Below are 24,416 nucleotides of genomic sequence, written 5' to 3'. Positions count from 1 at the left end.
CCATGTGTCACTCATTGCTTCACTTAAGAGAAAACCTCTCTAAAATGCAAAAAGGAGAGTAAGATTGTGAGAAACAACAAGCAACTTTTCAGCTTTTGCCAGAATGTAAAATCAAAAGAATTTCTTTTTCTTTTGTAGTGAAAAGTGCTTTAGTCATAGAAAGTCAAAGGATAAATGTATTGGTTTAAATGCACATAACAGAAAGGAGATAATTTAGGTGGAGATTTTATTATTGAATAAGAATTAAACTTTTGAAGATATATTTGGTTTTTCTTTTCAAGAGGTTTTTTTCAAGACCAATATTGATATATTTTTTAGAAAAAGTTTTTATTTCTTTAAAGAGATTGAAAAAAAAAACAACTCATGTGGTGTCGACTTGGGATAGTTTCACTTTGAGAAAATACATGCAAATGAAAGAGTAGTTATCCATGTTATTGACCGTGCGTGTGTGTATGAGAGAGAGAGAGAGAGTCGCATTGCATGTGTGTGCGTGTACGTGCACCTGTGAGAGAGAGAGAGAGAGAGAGAGAGAGAGAGAGAGAGAGAGTTTTCTTTCAAGCTCATAGGGCTCCGTCTCACCAAAGACACCTTTCAAGCCCTTCAAAATTCTTGGGGGAGGGGGAGGGGGTCACTTAATATTTATGCGACTATCACGTGAGTACAGCAGAAGGGGTTTTTTTTTCTCACATTTTCACATATAAAAAGGTACCATGAAATGTAATTAGAATTTTTTTTTACAGACTGAATTATTTGTCAAAAATTCACAGATAAGGAGTTTAAAAATAGTCCTTCAATGCACGTGATATACAAAATTCATATTTAGTGACACACCAAGTCAAATTTCCAAGATAATATGGTTTTCTTAGAGTAATAGTATATTTTCAAAAGGGTAGCTAACATTTTTCACCCATAGAAAACAAATAAAATGCCCAACAAAAATCAACCCTCACATTGGCATCCCAAAAAGGGAGAGAGATTGCCCAGTTAACGTAACTTCTACATGTAATTCTTGGATATTTTTTCCTTTTTGTTTTAAAGAGTTAAATCGTGGAAAATGCTTAAAGTTCAATAAATTTTCTAAATTTTGATAGGAAAAGGTGCTTATCAAAAATCAACCCCCACCCCCCCCCACACACACACACATAGAGAAAAATGTTTTAGCGTCGAACGAATGATACAGCAAGAAAAAGGGAGAAGAGAAGAAAGAGAGAATAAAATGTTTAAGGGTGTAAGAACAATACGTTAAAGTTACACAACAAGTCTTTAACATTTGGATATATATGGAAAGGAGAGAGAGAGAGAGAGAGAGAGAGAGAGAGAGAGAGAGAGAGAAGAATAATAATAATAATTTTTAAAAAAATTAATCCCATAGGAACAATCTCAGAAGATATATATGGCAACTTGGGTGAGAATAAAGTTATTTTTGTTTCATCTTCTAACTCTCTCTCTCTCTCTCTCTCTCTCTCTCTCTCACACACACACACACACACACATGTCTTGAAAAAAGTAGAATTTAAAATGTTGTAGGAGCGATCCAATGATATCTCAAAGATCTATCCGATGGTCTCAAGTTCAAGATCTTAGAGAGAGAGAGAGAGAGAGAGAGAGAGAGAGAGAGAGAGAGAGAGAGACATATATATGTATATGTATGTGTGTATGTTTACACATACTATAGTATATATACACACACACACACACACAAATACACATATATACATGTATATGTGTTTGTGGTGTGTACACACACATGTATATATATGTATGTACATATCTTTATACATATATGTAGTATGTATATGTGTGTGTGTGTGTGTGTGTACTCAAGTAGGATATGATACTCATATTCTCCAATTTTCAAGGAACCCAATGTGTACACAAAAAGAGGTTGTCCTACATTGTCTCAATGTCAAATCACACATTTAACAGAGCAACAATTAAGCCAAATGGTTGGTATAGTATAGATTGTGCGCAAGGAAATAGGCTCAAGCTGGTTGAATACAATCTGCTCTCTCAAAGAGGAATATGGTTTTGTAATTAGAGGATAAAGAACCTTACTTTACTTTCATTTTTATCACATTTTAAGATGCAAATGATGCGAAAGTGTACATGAACAAATAGTGTGCACCTTATCATACTAAGCTGCTTATGTATTGTTGTGATTAGGTGATCACGTAAACCATTACCATGCTTGTGAACATAGATAGAGATACAAGAGAATCATCTAGAGAGCAGCATAGATGTAATCACATTCGTAATATTAAAAGAACATCATCTCATGTCTTTGAAACTTGGAAGCTTTTCTGGTACATTGGAAACTATGAGCCCTTATATTTTCACAACTCTACTCTTAGACATGAAAAGTTTTATAATTACACATTGTAGCAATTATGGGCCTTCATCTTTAAAAACTTGCTGGCTTATCAAGTTTGTACTTCTTGACTTGGTAGCACTTTTGTGAACTATAGGTCGACCAAGGGAAAGATGGTCTTCTTGCCATATAAGAAGTTCTGATGTACACTTCTACCATGTCTTGCTTATAAAAAAGACGCGAGGATAGAAGTAAGTAAGAGAATGGAGTAGAGACATTGAATTCAATTGTGTTCCTATTGTTGAAACCAATTCTAGACCACTCCATTTTCAAAAAAAGCTTTATTGTTAGATTGATTTCAAATGGATTTCATCTCTTCACACCATGCTAACTTACCTAATCTGTATAATCAACATTGGTCGCATTGCTAAACCAAGATACACCAGAAGGAGGAGAATCTCTCTCTCTCTCTCTCTCTCTCTCTCTCTCTCTCTCTCTCTCTCTCTCTCTCTCTCTCTCTCTCTCTCTCTACCACAATAGAAGTAGAGCACTCCTAAGTTTTTTGAACAAGGGCTAGCACCTTGTGAAAAACAATGTCTATGAGAAGCTCCCAAGCTTGGTATCAAAGAATGCTTTGTAGAATCTTACATATATTTATGTTTGTTAGAATCTTCAAGAGGTTGTGTAATACATTACTTTTAGAAATGCAGTAGAATATACATGTAGGAATAGAGTATTAATAGTGTTTCACTTGGAAGAGAAGATATCCCTACAGGAATAGAAGCGATGTTTCTTTGGCCGCAGCAACGCGCGGGTCACATACTAGTACCTTTGAACAAGAATTACTTTTCTCCTTTGCAATGCTCAAATCAACTAAAATAATAAATAAACAAATAAAAAATGGAAAATTTACAATTTCATACCACTAGTGGGATGATATATGCTAAGTCTATGGTTGAATAATTACTTAAGCTCTGCAACACGCTACCTATTTTATCTCCTAAATTTACATACCGATAAGTCTTTTCGATTGATGCTACGTGGCTAAGGTTCCTACAACTCTCTCTCTCTCTCTCTCTCTCTCTCTCTCTCTCTCTCTCTCTCTCTCTCTCTATTTATTTATTTATATTTATTTACTTATTTATTTATTTATTTATAGACACACACACACACATATGCCTAGGGTGAGCCCTAACTTCGTACTCTATCATGCGACAAACGACATTGACTTAGCAATTGCTCAAAGACAAAGTTTTGCAAACAAGTCATGTGCAACTATTGCAGCTATGAAGAAAGCCAGAATTTGGTGTGATCAATTACTTTCAATGTTGCAACAATGCCTTTCATATTGGAATTCCCAGTTGCAAGTAGTTCTAGTTAAATCTTGCTCCATTCTATCCCCATCAAATGCCTCCCATGGCATTTAGGGAACTTGTCCCTTTCACTAATTATGTTTTCTTTTCCACAGCTTACCAAAATGTGTCATCTTTGTAGTGCAATCCATTTAAAACTCACAATTACACTATCTGCACTCCACGGCCTCTTTTTAGCTTGCTACAGTTTATTTTCTTTTCATAATTAAAAACCACAAACCACTACTCAAGATTTCTTGACATTCATGAAAAAAATGAAGTTGAAAACAGAAAAAATGCAAACATTAGAAATTTATAAGGCAGAATATAAACATATATCTAGCTTGGTCTCTAGGGTAAGGGCTTTGTGAGCCTAGGAAAATTACATACAAATCATCCAAGGTTTCCAACACATTCGGATGAGTGTGTGTGCATGGATGCGTGCGTGCACGGTGTGATGTGTGTGCGGGAAGGAGAGAGTACATAGTGTGTGGGTGGAGCAAAACTTTCCAAAATGAGATGTCCCTTATTCTTTGTATATGTACACAAGAATAAGGTATCAGTAGGTGGGCGTCCATATCATGGCTGACTGGGCAAGGCACGTGTGTCTGTACCCCAACAACCTTCACTTAAAGGCGAATGTGTTGATAAGTGGGTCCTACTAGCTAAACTACTAGTATGTACAAGAAAACATGTGAGAGGCTCTCTCAACCTAAGCCCATTGGCTCGCTCAGTCGGTCTACATGCAGTCGTATCGGCTCTCGTGGTAGGCGAGCGTGTGTACCCACGCTAGAGCTTGCATGTATATCTCGCAGACTACTCTATATGGTCTGCAAAACTCCACTATGCATCATGCTAGTGTCAGTCATCACACAAATAACAATTCCTATTTTAAATGCTCCCATTGCAACTGCTAGGTCGGGCCTTGACACTAACAGGTCGTAGAAGAGAGGAGAAGAGGAGACCTTGTGTTTGCAGGGGTTAAAACTCACTCTCAATATGTGAGTCCCCTTATTCTATTATGTACATAATGAATAAGTATAGTGGACGGGCGCCTTGCCTAACCGGCCACATGGAGCTTAATCCCAACAACCTCCCACATAAAGGCCAATGTGGCCGTGATGAGAGAGAAAAGAAAACCATACCAACTTGTACAAAGCCATCACAAGTATGACCTCAGTCAACACCCATTGGCTCACTGAATATGTGTACATCCAACTCTAATTGTAAGGGAAAGTATAGAGCGATCGACCTCATACTCCTCACCAAAGCCGCACACATCTCGCAGGTATCTCACTATATGCTGCAAAGTACCCCTATGATCAAGGCCAATATCAGCCACTCCACAGACTGCTATCATTGCAAATGCACCTACAGCAAATGCAATATCGAGTCTCGAGATCAGTTTTCGTACATGAGACTCCCAAATGTTGATGCAATCCTAGCAATCTTTGTCAATCTGATCATTTCAGTCAAATCTCGCTCAGAAGTCCACTCATGGCAATCACCCTGACACCCGAACTCCAATCCCTTGAATCCATCCTCGTGTCCATCGCATATCACATGTGCACCAAGAGCATTTGTCTGTCCTGAACCCTGTGAGGCAAGAGCAATGCCTAGCTCCAACTGACACGCATCAACCTCTGGCCTAAGCATATTCATGAATGATTGAATCACGACGGAATCCTCAGCGCTCAAGTCAGCCATATCCGCATCGTATCCACAAATGACATGCCGTGTTGCACAACTGCCTCAATATGCTCACAAGCTGGAGCATCATGAAGCCTATCCACATGTCTCATCTCTCTGCATGGTTGTGTACTCACAAAGATTGTGTCGTCTCGCACGAGACGTACTCGCATCGCACGAATCGTGCCAACACTAGCACCTCTCGCTATGTCTAGCTGTCCACAATGCAATCTAAAACTATTCTCATCCAGCACTACCTAGCATACACTGTCTTGTAGCTGACTCACAGAGATCAAGCTCTGTGTCAAACCGGACACATGACGTACATCTCGCAATACGTATGATGCACCACTCGACAACAATAGTCTAACCTCTCTTGCACAAACTATGTCATGCATTGAACCATCAGCTAGACACACACATCCAAGCATACCACTAACATATGTGCTAAACCACTCACAACTCTGCGTGACGTGAAACCTGGCACTCGTATCTAGTATCCAATGCGAAAGAAATGAGTCGTCAAAAACCGACATAACAAAGTCAAGAGTAAACATGGAAGTAAAGTTGACATCTCCGCCATGCGTAGCCACATACGCTACATCTACTCTCACATCATCCAAAATGATGGCATCTCTCTTGTGTTGTCTCTTGCGTTGTCTCATCCGTCGAAAACAAGCCTACATACATGCCATGTATGACCACAAATCCAACACTAAACATCTCTGTGTTTGCAAGATCGCCCTGTGACTGTAGGCATCTCTCTAGACTCATTTATGCTAAAAGTATTACAGAATCTTTGCCAGAAATCTCTAGTTGTACATGCATCCAAACCAGTGCGATAGACAAATTCACCAAGGTGTAACATGATCATCAAACGTACAAGCTCATCCAAGTCCTCCCACTCATCGTTTGTCATAGACTCTGGCCTAACATCCATGCATAGTGGTAACACTTGGCCCAACTAAGTCAATGCATCATGCATACCTGCTTTCCAATGCTCAAAGTTTGAACCATCAAACTTCGTATGGAAAAGTCTAAACCCTTACAATGATGTACATGCCAAATCCATCGCAATAACTTGTTGCAAGATCAAGCACAAGTCGATCAATTGACATAGCCAAAACCTGGCTAACTCATACATCAAGCACTGTCAAAATACAACATAAGCTAAGAGAACTGTCAACCAATATGGCGATCAATGTAACGAAACAAGTAAAAAACCGTGCAAATGATGCCAAAAACCGCCGCTCTAATCTAAGAGCACTATGCGGTAACCAATGAATCTATCATCAACAATCTCCCTCCTAAAGAGATTACCGCATACATGTCAAATGACATAATCTAGTGAGCAAACACTCTCACAATAATGCGATACCAAAACACTATGGCAAAGCAACCACTGAGTGTCAAATACAATCAAAATACGACTGTAAACCGTGCGCATAAACAAATAAACTCGCAAGAAAAATTCTACAGAGTTTCGATAGTATTTGGCTATCTAACCATAATAACCATACATGCCATAAACATGCTCAAGACGATGAGCAAATGATGCGCAAAATCCGCACTCAAGCATACATGAGATGCCTCGAAGTCTCAACTCCCGAACCATAAACCATAACACTACTCAATGTCAATGAGTAGAAATGTGAAAATGGCTCCACATTTTCACAGACAATGGCAATCCGCACTCAACGGAGTGACCACGCATAAGCAAGTGTCAAAGAGTTGCAATCCAAAAATTTAATCAATACGAAAACAATGCTCTCAAGAGAGCTCACGGGCACTTGAAAGTGCTCGCCAAAATGCATGTACAATGGGCATCAACCATGCACCGTCACCATATACAAATCCATTCGTAAGGACCGTGAATCAAAGCACAGAATCACTACCAAAGTATCATGCAAAAACCTATGAAAGAAGCTCCACTTGTGTGCTCCAAAAACCCGCTCTCTCAAAAGACCGCTTCGAGGGTGTGTAAACACCTCCGTGACTCTTTGCTCAAATCTATTAAAAACTCTCAAACCACAAGCTTTGCATAAGCTGCAATTGCAACATCAGCTCAAAATGTATGCACCCAACTTGGAGCATCTCTCATGCTTCCAAAAGTGCATCAAACTCGCACACTATGTTAAAACAAAAAACCTACACTTTTTGTATACAGTCAATCTGAGTTGAATATCAACAAAACAGTGAGGAATTTGTAAAAAGTTTCTTCTGCAAAGTCGTAGATCACGTCGAAAGGCTTGGGTTCAGCAAGAAGAATATTCAGATCTGTCTTCTTCAAAGAGAAAAACGAACATGAAAACAATGTTGTTGCGCACAGTTTTTTAGGACAACACCTTCACTTACACACAATCTTCCACACTCATTTCTGAGTTTCCATAAGAGCGTACATCACTCTCAAATGAATTCTCAAGATCCCATTGCATTCTCACAAGGCTTCCAAGCTTTCTTGATCTCTCCACTATCAAAAGCGAGCGAGCTATCGCCTCAAAGCTCTCAAAGCCGTCGTGCTCTTCACGATCACCATGCGCTCTGATATCCGTTGAAGTGCACGAGCAAGAGCATGTGTGTGTGCAACAATGGCAAAGAGAGGAAAAGAGGAGACCTTATGTTTGCAAGGGTTAAAATTCACTCTCAAAATGTGAGCCCGCTTACTCTATTATGTACATAATGAATAAGTATAGTGGACGTGCGTCTAACCTAACCGACCAAATGGGGCTTTACCCCAACACATTCGTTCCTATTCCGGCTCGGAAAGAGAGTTCAATTACATAGCCTTGCAATAATACAATCACATCTCTAGCTTGGTCTCTAGGGTAAGAGCTTTGTGAGCCTAGGAAAATTACATAAAACCATCCAAGGTTCCCAATACATTCATTCTTACATTGCGGCTCAAAAAATAAGGTTTAGTTTCATAGTCTTGCAATAAAATAGCATCGTACCATTAGATCCATTTCTAACACTCACAACTACACAAATCCACACTCCATGCCTCCTCTTTTTATCACGCATATTTTCTATATACGATTGAGAACCTCAAACCACTACTGAAGCTTTCTCGACATTCATGGGGAAAAAAATGAAGTTGAAAACATAGAAATGCAAACAATGTAAATTTTTAAGGCATAATACATTTACACCTATAGGGGACTATATGGTTATTGGTTGCAATCATAGTTTTTCATTGCAACTAAGTTCTAACCACTGTTTTATCCCAGTGACATCAATAGATACTTTCCTATGTAAACTTGATATCATATATATTAAAAAATGAGAATTCTATTTCCATGCTCAAATACCAAAGGTGCAAGATTTCTAAACCATAAGTAAGAATTGTAAAATATCTAAAGGTAACATGAGTAAGAATTGTAAAATGAGATATTTTAAATTTTACTAAAATCCCTTCAATAGAACCCTCAAGCTCAAGCTGCTAGAATCCTAATATCTAACTGTAACAGATGGCTTTTCTTGGTCTTTAATCTGTGCAAGGTGGCAACCACACATGACTAAACGTGTGTGCACACACCTTGCTCTTGGTTTATCTTAAAGACTAACCTATGACGACACAATGACATGTCGCCATATCCTTGTCATTTCTCCTCCGTAACTACTAGTAATCATAAATGTGTCCAACTTTGCTCAATGCACGACCACAGCTTCTTTTAAAGCTTAGCTACTACAAAATTACCTTGCACTCCTTAATTCTTTCAGTAACAAAAAGAGAAGGCAGTCAACTTCCATGCTGAACATGACATTAATTTTCTTATTTAAGCATCCAAAAAAATGAAGAGGTATTGCACAAAGCTTTCCTGTAAGAAATGTAAGGTAGGCCCATTGAAAAAACTGCAACACTCACCATATATCACTCGAGGGCATTTTATCAAGCTACTGATGTTAAGTGTGTTTAGTTGACCTTGACTTCAATGAACGAGTGGGTGTAGTGCGTTGTTTTCAAAGGTACATGAAGGTGGAAGTCCTTCTCACCATCCTTTACAAAAGTATGCATCCCGCAGAACAGGCCACGATAGCTAGTTCCACATGAGTAAGTTGAACCAATAGTCTTTTCCTGAACCTAAAAAACGAGGGCTCATCATGTCATATCCAGCAACAACCCCAGGCTATGCAACCTTTCTTTTAGCCTTCATTGTGGGGAAGAAAAAAGAACCGCTCCACTTCTAGGTCAACAGCGCTACGGACCACCGGAGACCGTTTCAGCTCTGCACTTTATTCTGTATCTTCTCTCCTTTGAATCTTGCGATCACCGAATAATGAAGTGAAGCAGAGTGACAGCCCATTGCTTGACCAAGTTCTAAAAATATCATACTACTTACAGTGCAGATTAAATCTCTGTGAGAATCAAAAGATAAAGCACTATCACATAAACAACCAGAAGCGACACAGCTACATGAACTAGAAACCGAGGATTATCCCGCAAACTCGGAGCTGCGACAGACCTATTTCCATGGGCAAAGAAGGCAACGAACAAAGAAGTAAAAATCATTTTACTAAGTGAGCAAGGGGACAACAGTGCTTGATGCTTACCGGGCAATTTTGGACGCAAGACGATGAAATGGCAAACTCTGAATAAAAACAACCCCGGGTCCTGTAAGATGAGCTGCGTAGGAGCCAGCCATCTGAAGTAAAAATTGGCACAAGAGTGCAGAATGGCATGCTCAGAGGCATTAGCAGGACAAAATGCACCAAATAAAGGTAAAATCAACTCTTTCGGCAATTCATAACTGGCCATTGAACCGGTCGTGAGGCCTTACCCCAAAGACTGTCCGTCTCATACCACCAAGATGCCTAATTTGCATGTCGATAGAGGTTGTCATAGCAATTACACAGCCTGCTTCGACTATTATCACCTCTCCCTGCGCCAGATTCTTTTGCACGACTGCACGAAGAAAAGCTTATGAGAGAAACATTGGATCAAACAGCAACAATAGCGCACATAGCATGGGAAAAAACTGAGACATTTATAAGGAACTTATCATCTGATTTATTAGTTACTTTTACTCCTTGAAAGAATACCCCAGTGGAAGAACCCACAAAAGGATATCGGAAAATAAAGTAATAGGAAACAAAATCTGTGCAACGGAATGCTCCTACCTACAGAAACAAGTGCGCTGACTATCCAGCCTCCACAGTAGAGGGGGATACCGATGCATGAGAGGAAGAGGTGGATAGGTCAGTGGCTCGCTTCTTCTACTAGGACCAGATTGCCTTTCATGCGGCTTGGATTCTTATTTGTTTTAGGTCTCCATATGGCATATTGACAAACACAAAGTAATTTGAGCTGTGACACTACTCTGACTGTCTCAAGATGATAGATGACCTCTAAAGTTGGACTTGGTAACTACTAAAATAGACTAACGGAAGTTATAAAGCCACATATTGTAAACAAGATATCCACATTTACTGATTTGTGAATCACATCCAAAAATTTGCTAATATATTGGAGCAAAAAACCCACCAACTATTAGTTAGTGCAAACTTGTCTGTAAAGAGCTGGGATTGACATGCTCAAAGAATGACCAAGGCAACAAAAAGTAAGATTGACTTGGCTCTGATAACATTGTATCCTCGGGATCACAGCTACACCTTTGTCCATGCTCTCTCAACAAGCTGCCTTGACAAGCTCCTCGGTGAAAACGTCCTTATAATGGTCTTGCCACAGCAATAGAAAAATCCTCACAAGCAAAAGCATAATCACAATGACGCTCAGCTATTCTAACAGTCTATGAAGCTCCACCACATTTGCAACTAATGACACAATAGCATAATCAAACTATAGTCTATGGTTCTTCAATCACAATGAAATGGCATCAAAAAAATGAGATAAATTTGGACACTTTGTTTGAATTAAATCCAGACAAGCAGAAAAACTTACTAGACCCGCCAACAGCTATAAACGCAAGTCCTTGCCCTGTAAGTTTGTGCATAAGAAAACCCTGCAATCCAAAACCGAACCAGTTAGCAAAGACTGCGGTATTGTCAGCGCAACACAAGCTTTGTTTCGTTACCTCTCCACCAAAAATTCCTGTCCGCGCCCGTCGCATAATAGTCGGTACCACGGCAACATCATTAATAGAGCACAAGTATGCATCTGGCTGTGCCATCAAAAACGTCGTTCTGAGTTGTTGACAACTAACAAGACTTCTGGTCATGAAAGAATGGAAAGTGGTCCCACAAGAAAAAGACCTGACACATGATCTCTCCCCCAAACATAGCCAGATCAATCTGAAAAGAGGAAGAATATGAACTAAGGTACAAAATTTGCCAATTGGAAGCAGCTTCATGAGAACGAAGAACACAGAGATTGTGGTCTGCATATGAAAGCACTGAGTACACATTTGCAAAATGAAGATAACCGGAAGTAGAAAGACAGAACTGGTAATATTCTGGAAAGTGATGGTGCTGCTATGCCAATATAGCCATCTTGAGTTCCCACATTGGTGAACCTGTCGTTTGATTACTTTTAAATCATTATGAAAAATTAAGACAGCACAATCTGATACTGATTTTGCCAGAGAGGAAAAGGTAAAGTGGACGTAGAATCCACACGAACAAGAGAGAGGCATACATGGTGTTGTTTGGACTCCTTCCAAAGACCAACTGCCAAACATTAACACCAGCATTTTCAGGAGGTAGAATATTTTCCATTTGTATCATTCCCGACATGTAGCACATTGACCCTGCCAAAATCCCAAACGATAAATGTACTTGGTATTATGATAGATAAAGCCCTTCTAGCTACAATGCTTGAAAAATACAGGATGGAAAATACCTGGCTTGGCTAGTATCTTTTCCTGAAACTTCAGCATGATCTGCTAGCCCATGACAAACACAAAAACGTGGCTGAAGGAGCTTTATAATTAAGCAATGGAATAGCTGGTCTATACTCACACCAACATGCATGTCAGCGAGAAGAAACAAGATGAACAGTTAAGTGCATGTGCAAGTAGTTTTTCAAAATGATGAAAAGATAACTGTGTGTCCATGTATGTAGTTGGTTCACAGACAGTTACATGTACGTGTAGCTACTTCGTAGACAGTTGATGATTGCTATACAACAAAGATGGCTTGAGTGCATCCAGAAAAGGATCTATAATTTAAGTGTGTACAATACAAGAAAGGATAACGTCATCAGCAAGGACTCAATAAACACCCAGATAATCCACTTAATAATACATGTTTGAGCGATATAAATGCCTAAAACCTGCACAATTTGAGCTTCGCCACCAAGAATTTGAAATGGGACACATGCAGCCTGTGGACTCTGCAAGAAACATCAGAAAGCACAATTTAAGGTTGTTCAACATAGCAACATGTTGAAAAATTGTGTGCACATGTGCCCTCATATCTGTGTGTGTGTGTGTGTGTGTGAGAATTTTTCTTTTCTTTTCCAAGCAGAAAGGAGGCAGGTGTGGGGGGGGGGGGGGGGGGGGGGGGGGGGGGGGGGGGGGGTTTGTTGTCGCAAAAGGCCTGAATTACCTATTAGACCAAAAAACTACGTTGTGTCATGTAATACAAATATCTAATACAAAATATTAAGGAAACAAAAACGAAATGTCACGTGCACATCTAATGCTATGTGCATGTGGACAAGCTATCTCCTGAGAAGGTCTAAAACAGTGGCATTAGCGATTTTGCTTTGACCATCTGTTTGAGGATGATAAGCTGATGAAAAATCAAGATTAGTTCCCAAATTCTCGAACAATGCTTGCCAAAATAGACTAGTCATGCGAGGATCTCTATCACTGACAATAGTCTTTGGCAATCCATGATGTTTAAAAATATGAGCTAGAAATATTCTAGCCATGTGACCAGCTTTGATTGTCTTTTAAACTGGAAGGAAATGTGCTTGCTTACTAAATATGTCTACTATAGTCCAGATTGCATCATTTCCATTCTTAGATCTGGGAAGATCCGTAATAAAAACCATGGCAATACTTTCCCATGGCGTGTTAGGCACAGGGAGTGGCTGAAGCTTGCCATAAACTTTATGTCTTGTCATATTTCACTTTTTGGCATACTAAACACTCCCGTACATGTTTTTCAATGTCCGCCCAGAGTGTTGGCCAAGAGAAATATCTTTCGAGAGCACTAGTGGCAGTAGAAATTCCCTGATGCCCGGCATAGGGAGAATTACGTGCTTCATCGCTTCATCCATCACCTTCTGTCTTAAGGGCTGAGCTATGCATATCGCTTGTTGATGATAGAGTGTATTATCCCTAATGGAATAAGGTGGCCTTAAGTAACCAGCTTGAAAATCTGCCCAAATTGTAGCGAAGTCTGGATCTTGAGGATACATCTCACCAAGGTTGCATCCGTATGTACGTACCGATTCTACCCGTACAGTAATGATCAATACGTATTGTCATGTGACACATCCAACCCTATGTGTCCGTGGACAAGCTACAGCATTATCAGGGTTCAGTCAGTCAAATCAGTCTAGATTTAGAAGTGATCTGGCACTTTTGTGAGTCTATTCGTAGACCCTGCATGCCCAGTCACTTAGTGTAGATGCATATCCTTTGGTTGCACACAGCATGATCATAAGCATTCCCATCAAAATCCATCAGAATCCTTCAGCGGAATTTTCCAATGCATTTAGCTTATTTTACCTATTTTTGACATTTCACACTTACTATTTTTAAGTGACTTTTGTTAGAAAGTAGGTAGGGCAAATTGAGCAAGTTTGTATATAAGCAAACCTAAACTAGCACTAACTATTTTTAAGTGACTTTTGTTAGAAAGTAGGTAGGGCAAATTGAGTAAGTTTGTATATAAGCAAACCTAAACTAGCACTAAATGGCAGAAGAGGCAGCAGGAGCCCAAGCTCAACAGGCAACTTCTCAAGCAAGAACCCCTTGGCGGTACTTCCCTCCAAGCAAGAATCAGCCCTGGCGTTTCCATCAAGGTGGTCATCGCCATACCTCCCAGCACTTTGCGTTTTGCATCAGGTAGCCATCGCCAGCAAGCCTAGTACATAGCGTTTTTGCATCAGCATCATCGCCAGCAGAACCCAGCAAGCTAGCGTTTTTGAAGACCATAGACCTAGCGTTTTGATCCCAGCAACCTAGCGTTTTCAGCAGATACCACCTCAGCCTGCAGCGTTTTTCAGCAATGAGATACTTGCAGATTCAGCCCTAGAAAAGTAGCAGATTCAGACCGGAAAGACCATCAGTTTTCAGCCTAAGGAAACCTCAGTTTTCAGCCCTAAACCTGCAGATTTTCAGCGACAAAGACCCACAGAAACAGCCCCAGAATCAGTGTTTTTGGACTAGCAACAGATTTCAACCCATAGCGTTTTTGGACAGCTGTAGAAAGATTGCAGATTTCAGCCCTTAGGTCGGTCTCGTCGTCACCGTCGTCATCACCGACATAGCCTAGACTTGCATCAGTCACATTCCTGTAACTGGCCTGTTAAATCCAAAAAGGGCGGTAGACTTTACTTCAAATCTTGATTTAGCTTTCACCCATTATTAGTCGTCTATTCTACCTGTGCTATAATGACACAAGAGAGGGGAATGGGATACAGATGCTAGAATGCATCTATATGCGAGTCAGACACCAGATTGGCCCCTAAATAGGCGTCCCTTTCGGTATTTCTTTATTCTTTAAAAGAGGGAATAAAAGTTGTGGTTCCCTACAAGCTGCCCCGCACAATCTGGGCTGAATTTCTTCTGTTTCGGCCCGATTTCGGTAGCATAACTGTACTAGGACCTTTCACAGTCAGTATCCCCACGCATTAGATGACTTTCCCGACGCATACGGACACTTTGCAAAACCTGGCGAGAATCTGCAGCACGCTGAATTCTCTGTTTTCTGCCCCGAAAATGCGCCAGATCACCTGTACAACGGTCCCCTTGCGTTCCCGAACCTCCTGGGGGTATTAGGGTCCGTTTAGGGCCACAACCCTAAACCTGCAAAAATACACAGCAGGCTGTAATTCACTGTTTCGGACTCCGTTTCGCGTGCCGGTCGCATCCGTAGCAAGTCCTCGAGCTCCCGCACCTGTAGGGCTACTTGCCCTTTGAATCGGACGAGATTTCGCACGTGAAACCTCTCCGAATCACCTGTACTTACGGGGGATTAGTCGCTAGCTAATCCAGTACCTGTGCAAGAGGCTCTTGCCTTGGCAATCGCGCATGAACCCACACAACTATACATTGGTCAATTGAAAAGCCCACTAAAGGGGCATAACCATAAAGAATAGGGGAGAGAGAGAGCAGTGAGAGGTGTGCAGGTCATGACATCCTGCACCTCACTGTACATAGAGGGTAAGCCAGCACTCCATTGAAGCTCTCCCACCTGTGACAGCACTCAAAAACGAGCTCACAACTGAAAATCACGTTTTTGCCTTCTCTTTAAGTAGTAAACTGGCCTCAGAGTGCCAAGTGTCACTCATTTGTGCATTTTCCCGCTTTAGACCCTCGGGTCTAAAAATATCTCACCTGCAGCCTCTGTTGACTTGGCCACAGAGTAACAAAATGATCCCCATGTCAAACTGCACGTAATGACGCGAAGACATTTTGCCGTCCAAAAATAGCAATCCCTAAAATTTAGGAGTTTCTGCCATTACATTCTTCTAGGTCATCTGACCCTCTTTGTACACTGCAGCCACACCCAGAACTGAAATGTAGCCTATGTAGCAAAGGATTCCGCTTTGGCTGGCCAATGACCCCACTTTGGCTAACCATAGTCCTTGTCCAACCTTAGTGCTCTTTAGCCCTCAGGCCTGGACTCTCTCTGAACAGTTCCAACTCTCTCTGAACAGTTCCAACTGGCTATGCAATGCACGGCAGTTAGATTTCTAGAGGGGTATTTCCAAAAGATAAAACAAACGAAATTCCCCAAAGAAAGAGAAATAAACAAAAATGGAATTGCCACTGGCTGGTGACATACCCCCCTCTTGAAATCTCAAACGTCCTCGTTTGCACCTATGTCGTACATGGTCACAGTCAACCCTGGTGTATTCAACACCTCGTCGACACATGTATTGCCTGTGTGTGAACCCTGTCCCAATGACATAGTGGTAGCTTCGCACTCTGCCATTGCTTTGAGTCCATAACTTTCCAATGACAAAATGGAAGCGTCACATTTTGTCACTGTCTTTTAGTACACGTTGGATCCAGTAACACTTTCGAGCATACCCAAACCGACAGTTTAAGAATGCAGTTACACATGTACCCTTTAATAGAAGCAATTACTGTATCCTTGACAAACTGACAAGAAATACTCACTTCTATAGCACTAACCAAACTTTTGGACATTCCATAAGAGCAATTGCCAAACTGACAATCTGTACAGCTCTAACATTCATGTAACATGCACTTCATTTGAGCTCACTGTAAGTAACATGTACATTATTTCTTTCAGAAGCCATTGTCACACTGACAATCCATGTAGCTCTGAATCTCAAGGGGTCAAGGTAAGTTGCAAACCAAGGTTTTAAGTTCCCATACTCTTAGTGACTCTGCAAGTTCACTTTTTTCATCCACTTGACATCTAGAGGTGAATAGCTTTTGAACTTTACCAAACAGCACCTTGCAACCTTGCCTTTTCTTTTCTTTCTTTATGTGCCAAAATCTGTTCCGAGACCAAGATCTCGTCAAGTTCCTCGACTTTCGGCTGATCTTCAACTACATAGAGTCTGAGAAGACTCACATGAAACGCATTGTGAATCTTCCAACTCTCAGGCAATTTCAGCCTTTATGCAATATCACTGATTTGCATACTGAGCATCGAAAACAATCTTTCTCTGCTCTTCATCTTGATCTTTGGAGATTAACCTGTGATCTACCCTTATGTTGTCACTTTTATTGGGCTGAGAATTCTCTTTTTGACCCAATTTTGACAGCATAACTGTAGTAGAAACCTTCACAACCAAAAATCCACATATCCAAGTGATTATCCACGCATAATAGAGCACTTTTGCAAACCTGTCCTGGAAATTCAGCACACTGAATTCTCTGTTTTTAGCTCCTAAAATGCTCCAGATCACTTGTATTACTGTCCTCTAGCTTCCTCGAAGCTCTTGGGACAAAAAGACATCAAATAGAGTCAAAACCCTAAATCTGCAGAAAAATACAGCAAGCTGTATTTTCTTCTTTCGGGCTCTGTTTTGCGTGCCAATCGCACCAATTCGTAGCCTTTGATCTTCTGCATCAGTAGGACTACTTGCCCTTTGATTTATACGAGATTTCTCGCAAGAAATCTTGTTAAATCATCCTGTACCTGTTTTGAATTAGCCTTTAGCTAATTCGGTACCTGTATGAAATCATTCCAAGTGGAAGGAATATGTCCTTGTAACAACAATGTATTCCACCACTGACTTGCATTTTTTTTTCAGAAAAGTGACAGCTTTCCTGACTTTAAATGCTCCTTCCAACAAATGCTTTGTCAAACTGTTCGAGGAAAGAGAAAACCTTTGTCCTCTCATGAAAGCCATTGAATGTGTCAATGGACTCACTGATCATCTTATTTGTATGGCTTTAGCTTATCCATTGACTCCAAATTGTTAAAAGAGACAGTTTGCATAATGGGTACACCTGTGGGAGCCATCTTTACTCCCTGGCCAGTAACATGTTGATGTCCAGGTGTCATATTCACTGATGGGATTGAAAAACCAGCCATACCCAAGTTGCCTTGTGACACCCCAAACTGACCTTGTGTGCCCTGAAATGCTGGGTACAAACCAATGTTTGCATACATGGGGTTGGGCACCATGCCTTGCATACCCCTAAACCCTATTCTTGGCATGCCAAAACTGCCTTGAACTTGATGTGCTATTGATGAAGATGGTATGAACTCCATAAATCTTGGGTTCTCCATCAATAGCTTGAACATGGTCACAGCAGTAACAACCTGCAAAGCTTTCTCTGCTTGGCCTGAGCTCTCGCCAATTTCATGTGCAGTTGGAATAGGCTGTCTATCCTCTGAAGAGGAACCCTCTTCCTTGTTGCCATCCATCTTGTATCCAAAGAAAGACTCGTAGCCTTTCTCACCTGTATCCAAAGAAAGACTCTCATAGCCTTTCTCACCTGTAAATCCAAAGAAAGACTCGTAGCCTTTCTCACCTGTATCCAAAGAAAGACTCTCGTAGCCTTTCTCACCTATAAATCCACTCGATCTACTTTCAAACTCTCTATGTTTTCAAGGTCATCCCAAACTCACTCTATGTCTTTAACCCAAACTGACCAAGGCTCACTTTTTGAGGAAAAAGTGATTTAATCCCGTCGATGGAACCATGTAACCGGCCTGTTAAATCCAAAAAGGGCGGTAGACTTTACTTCAAACCTTGATTTAGCTTTCACCCATTATTAGTCGTCTATTCTACCTGTGCTATAATGACACAAGAGAGGGGAATGGGATACAGATGCTAGAATGCATCTGTATGCGAGTCAGACACCAAATTGGCCCCTAAATAGGCGCCCCTTTCGGTATTTCTTTATTCTTTAAAAGAGGGAATAAAAGTTGTGGTTCCCTACAAGCTGCCCCGCACAATTTGGGCTGAATTTCTTCTGTTTCGGCCCGATTTCAACAGCATAACTGTACTAGGACCCTTCACAGTCAGTATCCCCACGCATTAGATGACTTTCCCGACGCATACGGACACTTTGCAAAACCTGGTGAGAATCTGCAGCACGCTGAATTCTCTGTTTTCTGCCCCGAAAATGCGCCAGATCACCTCTACAACGGTCCCCTTGCGTTCCCAAACCTCCTGGGGGTATTAGGGTCCGTTTAGGGCCAAAACCCTAAACCTGCAAAAATACACAGCAGGCTGTAATTCACTGTTTCGGGCTCCGTTTCGCGTGCCGGTCGCATCCCTAGCAAGTCCTCGAGCTCTCGCACCTGTAGGGCTACTTGCCCTTTGAATCGGACGAGATTTCGCACGTGAAACCTCTCCGAATCACCTGTACCTGCGAGGGATTAGCCGCTAGCTAATCCAGTACCTGTGCAAGAGGCTCTTGCCTCGGTAATCGCGCATGAACCCACACAACTGTACATTGGTCAATTGAACAGCCCACTAGAGGGGCATAACCATAAAGAATAGGGGAGAGAGAGAGAGCAGTGAGAGGTGTGCAGGTCATGACATCCTGCACCTCACTGTACATAGAGGGTAAGCCAGCACTCCATTGAAGCTCTCCCACTTGTGACAGCACTCAAAAACGAGCTCACAGCTGAAAATCACGTTTTTGCCTTCTCTTTAAGTAGTAAACTGGCCTCAGAGTGCCAAGTGTCACTCATTTGTGCATTTTCCCGCTTTAGCCCCTCGGGTCTAAAAATATCTCACCTGCAGCCTCTGTTGACTTGGCCACAGAGTAACAAAATGATCCCCATGTCAAACTGCACGTAATGACGTGAAGACATTTTGCCGTCCAAAAATAACAATCCCTAAAATTTAGGAGTTTCTGCCATTACATTCTTCTAGGTCATCTGACCCTCTTTGTACACTGCAGCCACACCCAGAACTGAAATGTAGCCAATGTAGCAAAGGATTCCGCTTTGGCTGGCCAATGACCCCACTTTGGCTAACCATAGTCCTTGTCCAACCTTAGTGCTCTTTAGCCCTCAGGCCTAGACTCTCTGTGAACAGTTCCAACTGGCTATGCAATGCAGGGCAGTTAGATTTCCAGAGGGGTGTTTCCAAAAGGTAAAACAAACGAAATTCCCCAAAGAAAGAGAAATAAACAAAAATGGAATTGCCACTGGCTGGTGACAATTCCCATTGTACGAGATTGTGCAATCATAAGTAGACCACTCTCGCCGACGAGAGTGGGGCCTTCGGAGGAGGGTTTTACAACGTCTCTGGTGTCGTATCTCTCTTCTCTCTCTATCTCTCAGTCTCATACACTTGCACGCACAGTGTCCATTCACTTGTTTGAGATCATAGCATTTTCTCATTAAGAACGGAAGACTCTACCTTCCATAAGAACGAAAGAAACCTTGAGCACAGGTTCGGAGCACTCATCTTGAGCAAAGCGCAAACATTCATTCCGCTGCACCTAACATTGGTATCAGAGCTTTGGCAGCGTTCTGTATAACTCAAGGAAAGAACCACACGTTTTTTTTTTTTGCTTGTTGAGGTCGCACGAACCCAAGTTCACTTGGGCGTGTCGATTCCTAATCGTGTTTTTGAAGAGTGACATGAATCCCAAGAAAGAAGGGCTTGTCCAACTTCCCCTTGTGTCTCTTTTCACTCATTGAGAGCAGACCGTGCACTTAGCGGCCGGCCAATCGACGTGAGGTGGGAAAAAGCAACCTTGGTGTGAGCGCAAGGCCGCCAAGGGGTACGCCTACAGAAAAGAGTAGAACTCGGGTGAAGAGATCCTTCTCAAACACAAGTTTGCAAGCGATAAGAAAACCTCAAGAACTCAAGACCCCCAAGAACCCAAGTTCCTCGTGAACTAAGAACCCAAGACCCCAAGAACCCACAAGAACCCAAGACTTCAGAATGGTCATCACTCGAAGCGGAATGGATACTTCGCTTGGAGGTGATGAGCATGAGAGAGGCGCAGAAGAATTTTCCCCACCAAGAGGTTTTTCCGACCCTCCCCCTTCCCCATCTACATGACGGATTGCACTAACTCCTATGGAGGCGTTAGACCAGATGTTTATGGGAAGGAAGTTAGAACGCGAAGCAAGACATGCAGAAAGAATGGCAGAAATGGAACGCACACACGCAGAAAGAAAAGCAGAAATGGAGCGCAGACACCAAGAAAGAATTGCAGCCGCCGTCGAAGGAAAGAGCGACCAACACATGAAAGAGTTCTTGCGACTCGTTTCTCAAGCTCAAGCACAGATGCAAGAGATTCGAGAAAAGGAGACTCTCTCAATCTCTTCTTCTCCCAAGCATGACACACAGGATTTGCATGATTATGAGAAGCATGATGATTTGAATGACAATGACAAGCATGATGAATTGAATGACAATGATTTGCATGATGATTTGAATGACAATGATTTGCATGATGATTTGAATGACAATGATATGCATGATGATTTGGATGTTAATGATGAGCATGATGATTTGCATGATCAAGATGTGATTTCTCACAAGCATGATGATTTGCATGATCAAGATGTGATTTCTCACAAGCATGATGATTTGCATGATCAAGACGTGATTTCTCACAAGTATGATGATTTGCATGAAGAAGATGTGATTGTTCACAAGAAGGATGAGTTAGTGAATGCTTTTTCTAGCGAAGCTAACCTCGTTGCAGATTCGATCAATCACGAAGAATAGATCTTGGCTCTCGAGCCTAGGTCCACAGAACCCCTTCAGGAAGAACCGATCTTGGCTCTCGAGCCTAGGTCCAAAGAACCCTCACAGGAAGTATTATGTGTTCGCATGATTGATACGCACGCATTGTTCGAGTGTTTCATTCGTTACCGTTTCCTGTATTTTAGTCAGCGTCTTTGTGTATTCCTTTTCCTAGGCATTACATATTGTACGTTGAGCACGTTTCACTCATGAATGAGCACGAATGTATGCGGATTGTTCATGAAAAGCTAAAAAGTATGTATGTAAGGAAGTCACATTCCATGTCTCTTCCTTGGCATGACACATTCGTAGAACGAGCACATGAAAGTATGAGCACCAAGCATGGGCATTTCCGTTGTGAATTGCCACAGTTGATTGCTCTAGATCATAAGAGAAAGATTCGATCTCATTGTTTGCGTGTGTGTGGTGAACCGTTTGGCACTCTGTCTATTTGTTCATCTACATTGCATGCACAGTCTTTGAGAAAGACAAGATTTTTTCCGGTCACTTTACATGGAATAGGTATGTTCATGGTTTTGTGTTGGAAATGGTTTCAGGAATTTTCAGCCATGGAGATTCTTGAAGAAGAAAGAAGCATGACTCTCGACGAAGTTGAAGCATTGAAGGAGCCACAGAAGACTGTGTCGCTTTCGGCGCGGCCCAAAGAAGCAAGCGTTGCAGACCTTTATGAAGTTCAAGTACCGCACGACCCACACATCAGAGTGGGCCGGCAAAGAGTCCCTTCCAGGATTCTGGATGCTATTGGCGATCTCCCTCGACGCCATACAGTTCGGTACCAGTACCTCACTTTGAAAAGAAGGGGATGTCACGTGACATCAGACACATCCAAGCCTATGTGTCCGTGGACAAGCTACAACATGATCACGGTTCAGTCAGTCAAGTCACTCTAGATTTAGAAGTGATCTGGCACTTTTGTGAGTCTATTCGTAGACCGTGCATGCCCAGTCACATAGTGTAGATGCATATCCTCCGGTTGCACAAAGCATGATCATAAGCATTCCCATCAGAATCCATCAAAATCCTTTAGCGGAATTTTCCAGTGCATTTAGCCTGTTTTACCTATTTTTGACATTTTTCACTTATTATTTCTAAGTGAATTTTGTTGGAAAGTAGGCAGGGCAAATTGAGTAAGTTTGTATATAAGCAAACTTAGACTAGCACTAAATGGCAGAAGAGGCAGCACGAGCCCAAGCTCGACAGGCAACTTCTCAAGCAAGAACCCCTTGGCGGTACTTCCCTCCAAGCAAGAATCAGCCCTGGCATTTCCATCAAGGTGGTCATCGCCATACCTCCCAGCACTCGGCGTTTTGCATCAAGTAGCCATCGCCAGCAAGCCCAGTGCGTAGCGTTTTTGCATCAGCATCATCGCCAGCAGAACCCAGCAAGCTAGCGTTTTTGAAGACCATAGATCTAGCGTTTTGATCCCAGCAACCTAGCGTTTTCAGCAAATACCACCTCAGCCTGCAGTGTTTTTCAGCAATGAGATACTTGCAGATTCAGCCCTAGAAAAGTAGCAGATTCAGACCGGAAAGACCATCAGTTTTCAGCCTAAGGAAACCTCAGTTTTCAGCCCTAAACCTGCAGATTTTCAGCGACAAAGACCCACAGAAACAGCCCTAGAATCAGCGTTTTTGGACTAGCAACAGATTTCAGCCCATTGAGTTTTTGGACAGCAGTAAAAAGATTGCAGATTTCAGCCCTTAGGTCGGCCTTCGTCGTCACCGTCGTCATCACCGACATAGCCTAGACTTGCATCAGTCATATGATTGTGCAATCATAAGTAGACCACTCTCACCGACGAGATTGGGGCCTTCGGAGGAGGGTTTTACAACGTCTCTAGTGTCGTATATCTCTTCTCTCTCTCTCTCTCTCTCAGTCTCATACACTTGCATGCACTGTGTCCATTCACTTGTTTGTGATCATAGCATTCTCTCATTAAGAACGAAAGGCTCTACCTTCCATAAGAACTAAAGGAACCTTGAGCACAGTTCGGAGGACTCATCTTGAGCAAAGCGCAAACATTCATTCCGCTGCACCTAACACGTACGGATAGGTTCCGTACACTTTTTTCTTTTTTTTTTTGGAGCTGTCTATCTCGGCCGATTAGGCCTCTCTTTTTGAAAAACGCCTTGCTGTAGCTGAGAGTGATTGGTTTTAGCGGAGATACAGGTACAGTGCAGTGTGTGCTCCTCTCTTGCAGGTGCCAGCTTTGAGTGCAGTGTGCGGTTTGTAGTACTTACTACTTAATAGAGTCAAGACTTTAAACTTCAGTCTTGGATTATGATGATTCATTATGTATTTATATTGATATATTGATTCTCTTAGTTTTAACTTTTATGTGACCATGTCAGCAGACATCTGACACTATTTGGTTAGCTAAGCTCAGCTTTGTGTTTTCATTGTTCGGTTAGAGTTGTGGACTCTAGTTTTTGGCATTTGCAATGGTCTATTGTTGATTTGCTAACCTTTATTAAAAGTCTTGGTGAATGCATATATAAATGTGTATGAAGTATTCTCAGTTTTAGGCTTTGTGAAAAAAAAGTACAAATTTTTACGTACCTAAAAACTCAATCCATTCTGTACTACGTACCTTACGAAAGGAATTTGTACCGAACACTACGTACCTAACTACCTTGCATCTCACTAAGAGATTCTAGTTCCTCATGATAAATAGTTGTCATTGCATTGATCTTTGGACGCCTGAAAAAAGCATCTACAACCGCATTCTTTATTCCAGAAGTGTGTAAACTCTAAAAATGGA

At 41.6% G+C, this 24,416-nt stretch overlaps 1 protein-coding gene across 4 annotated transcripts in view; it reads right to left on the bottom strand.

The window, feature by feature from the left end:
- Nucleotides 1-9,093: 9,093 nt before the first annotated feature.
- LOC147460200 (uncharacterized) overlaps nucleotides 9,094-24,416 on the bottom strand; it is a 30,978-nt gene continuing 15,655 nt past the window's right edge. Inside the window, exons 2-12 of one of the 4 annotated variants that reach the window (XR_015187944.1) lie at nucleotides 12,578-12,637; nucleotides 12,146-12,185; nucleotides 11,942-12,053; nucleotides 11,750-11,819; nucleotides 11,560-11,598; nucleotides 11,382-11,468; nucleotides 11,249-11,309; nucleotides 10,128-10,252; nucleotides 9,901-9,973; nucleotides 9,690-9,812; nucleotides 9,094-9,609 (exon numbers count right to left, since the gene is read on the bottom strand). Coding sequence is in view for 3 of the 4 variants with exons in the window: in XM_086511290.1 (XP_086367416.1) it covers nucleotides 9,698-9,812; nucleotides 9,901-9,992; nucleotides 10,128-10,252; nucleotides 11,249-11,309; nucleotides 11,382-11,468; nucleotides 11,560-11,598; nucleotides 11,750-11,819; nucleotides 11,942-12,053; nucleotides 12,146-12,185; nucleotides 12,578-12,637 (801 nt within the window). In the remaining variant the exon portion in view is untranslated. Of the gene's footprint in view, nucleotides 9,813-9,900; nucleotides 9,993-10,127; nucleotides 10,253-11,248; nucleotides 11,310-11,381; nucleotides 11,469-11,559; nucleotides 11,599-11,749; nucleotides 11,820-11,941; nucleotides 12,054-12,145; nucleotides 12,186-12,577; nucleotides 12,638-24,416 lie in introns of all 4 variants that reach the window. The other 3 variants (XM_086511290.1, XM_086511291.1, XM_086511289.1) reach the window with 3 other exon arrangements.

The sequence above is a fragment of the Adiantum capillus-veneris genome, chromosome 4 (genome assembly GCF_014529385.1).
Source record: "Adiantum capillus-veneris isolate H3 chromosome 4, ASM1452938v2, whole genome shotgun sequence".
Classification (NCBI taxonomy): domain Eukaryota; kingdom Viridiplantae; phylum Streptophyta; class Polypodiopsida; order Polypodiales; family Pteridaceae; genus Adiantum; species Adiantum capillus-veneris.
This window is presented reverse-complemented; position numbering and strand designations above follow the sequence as displayed.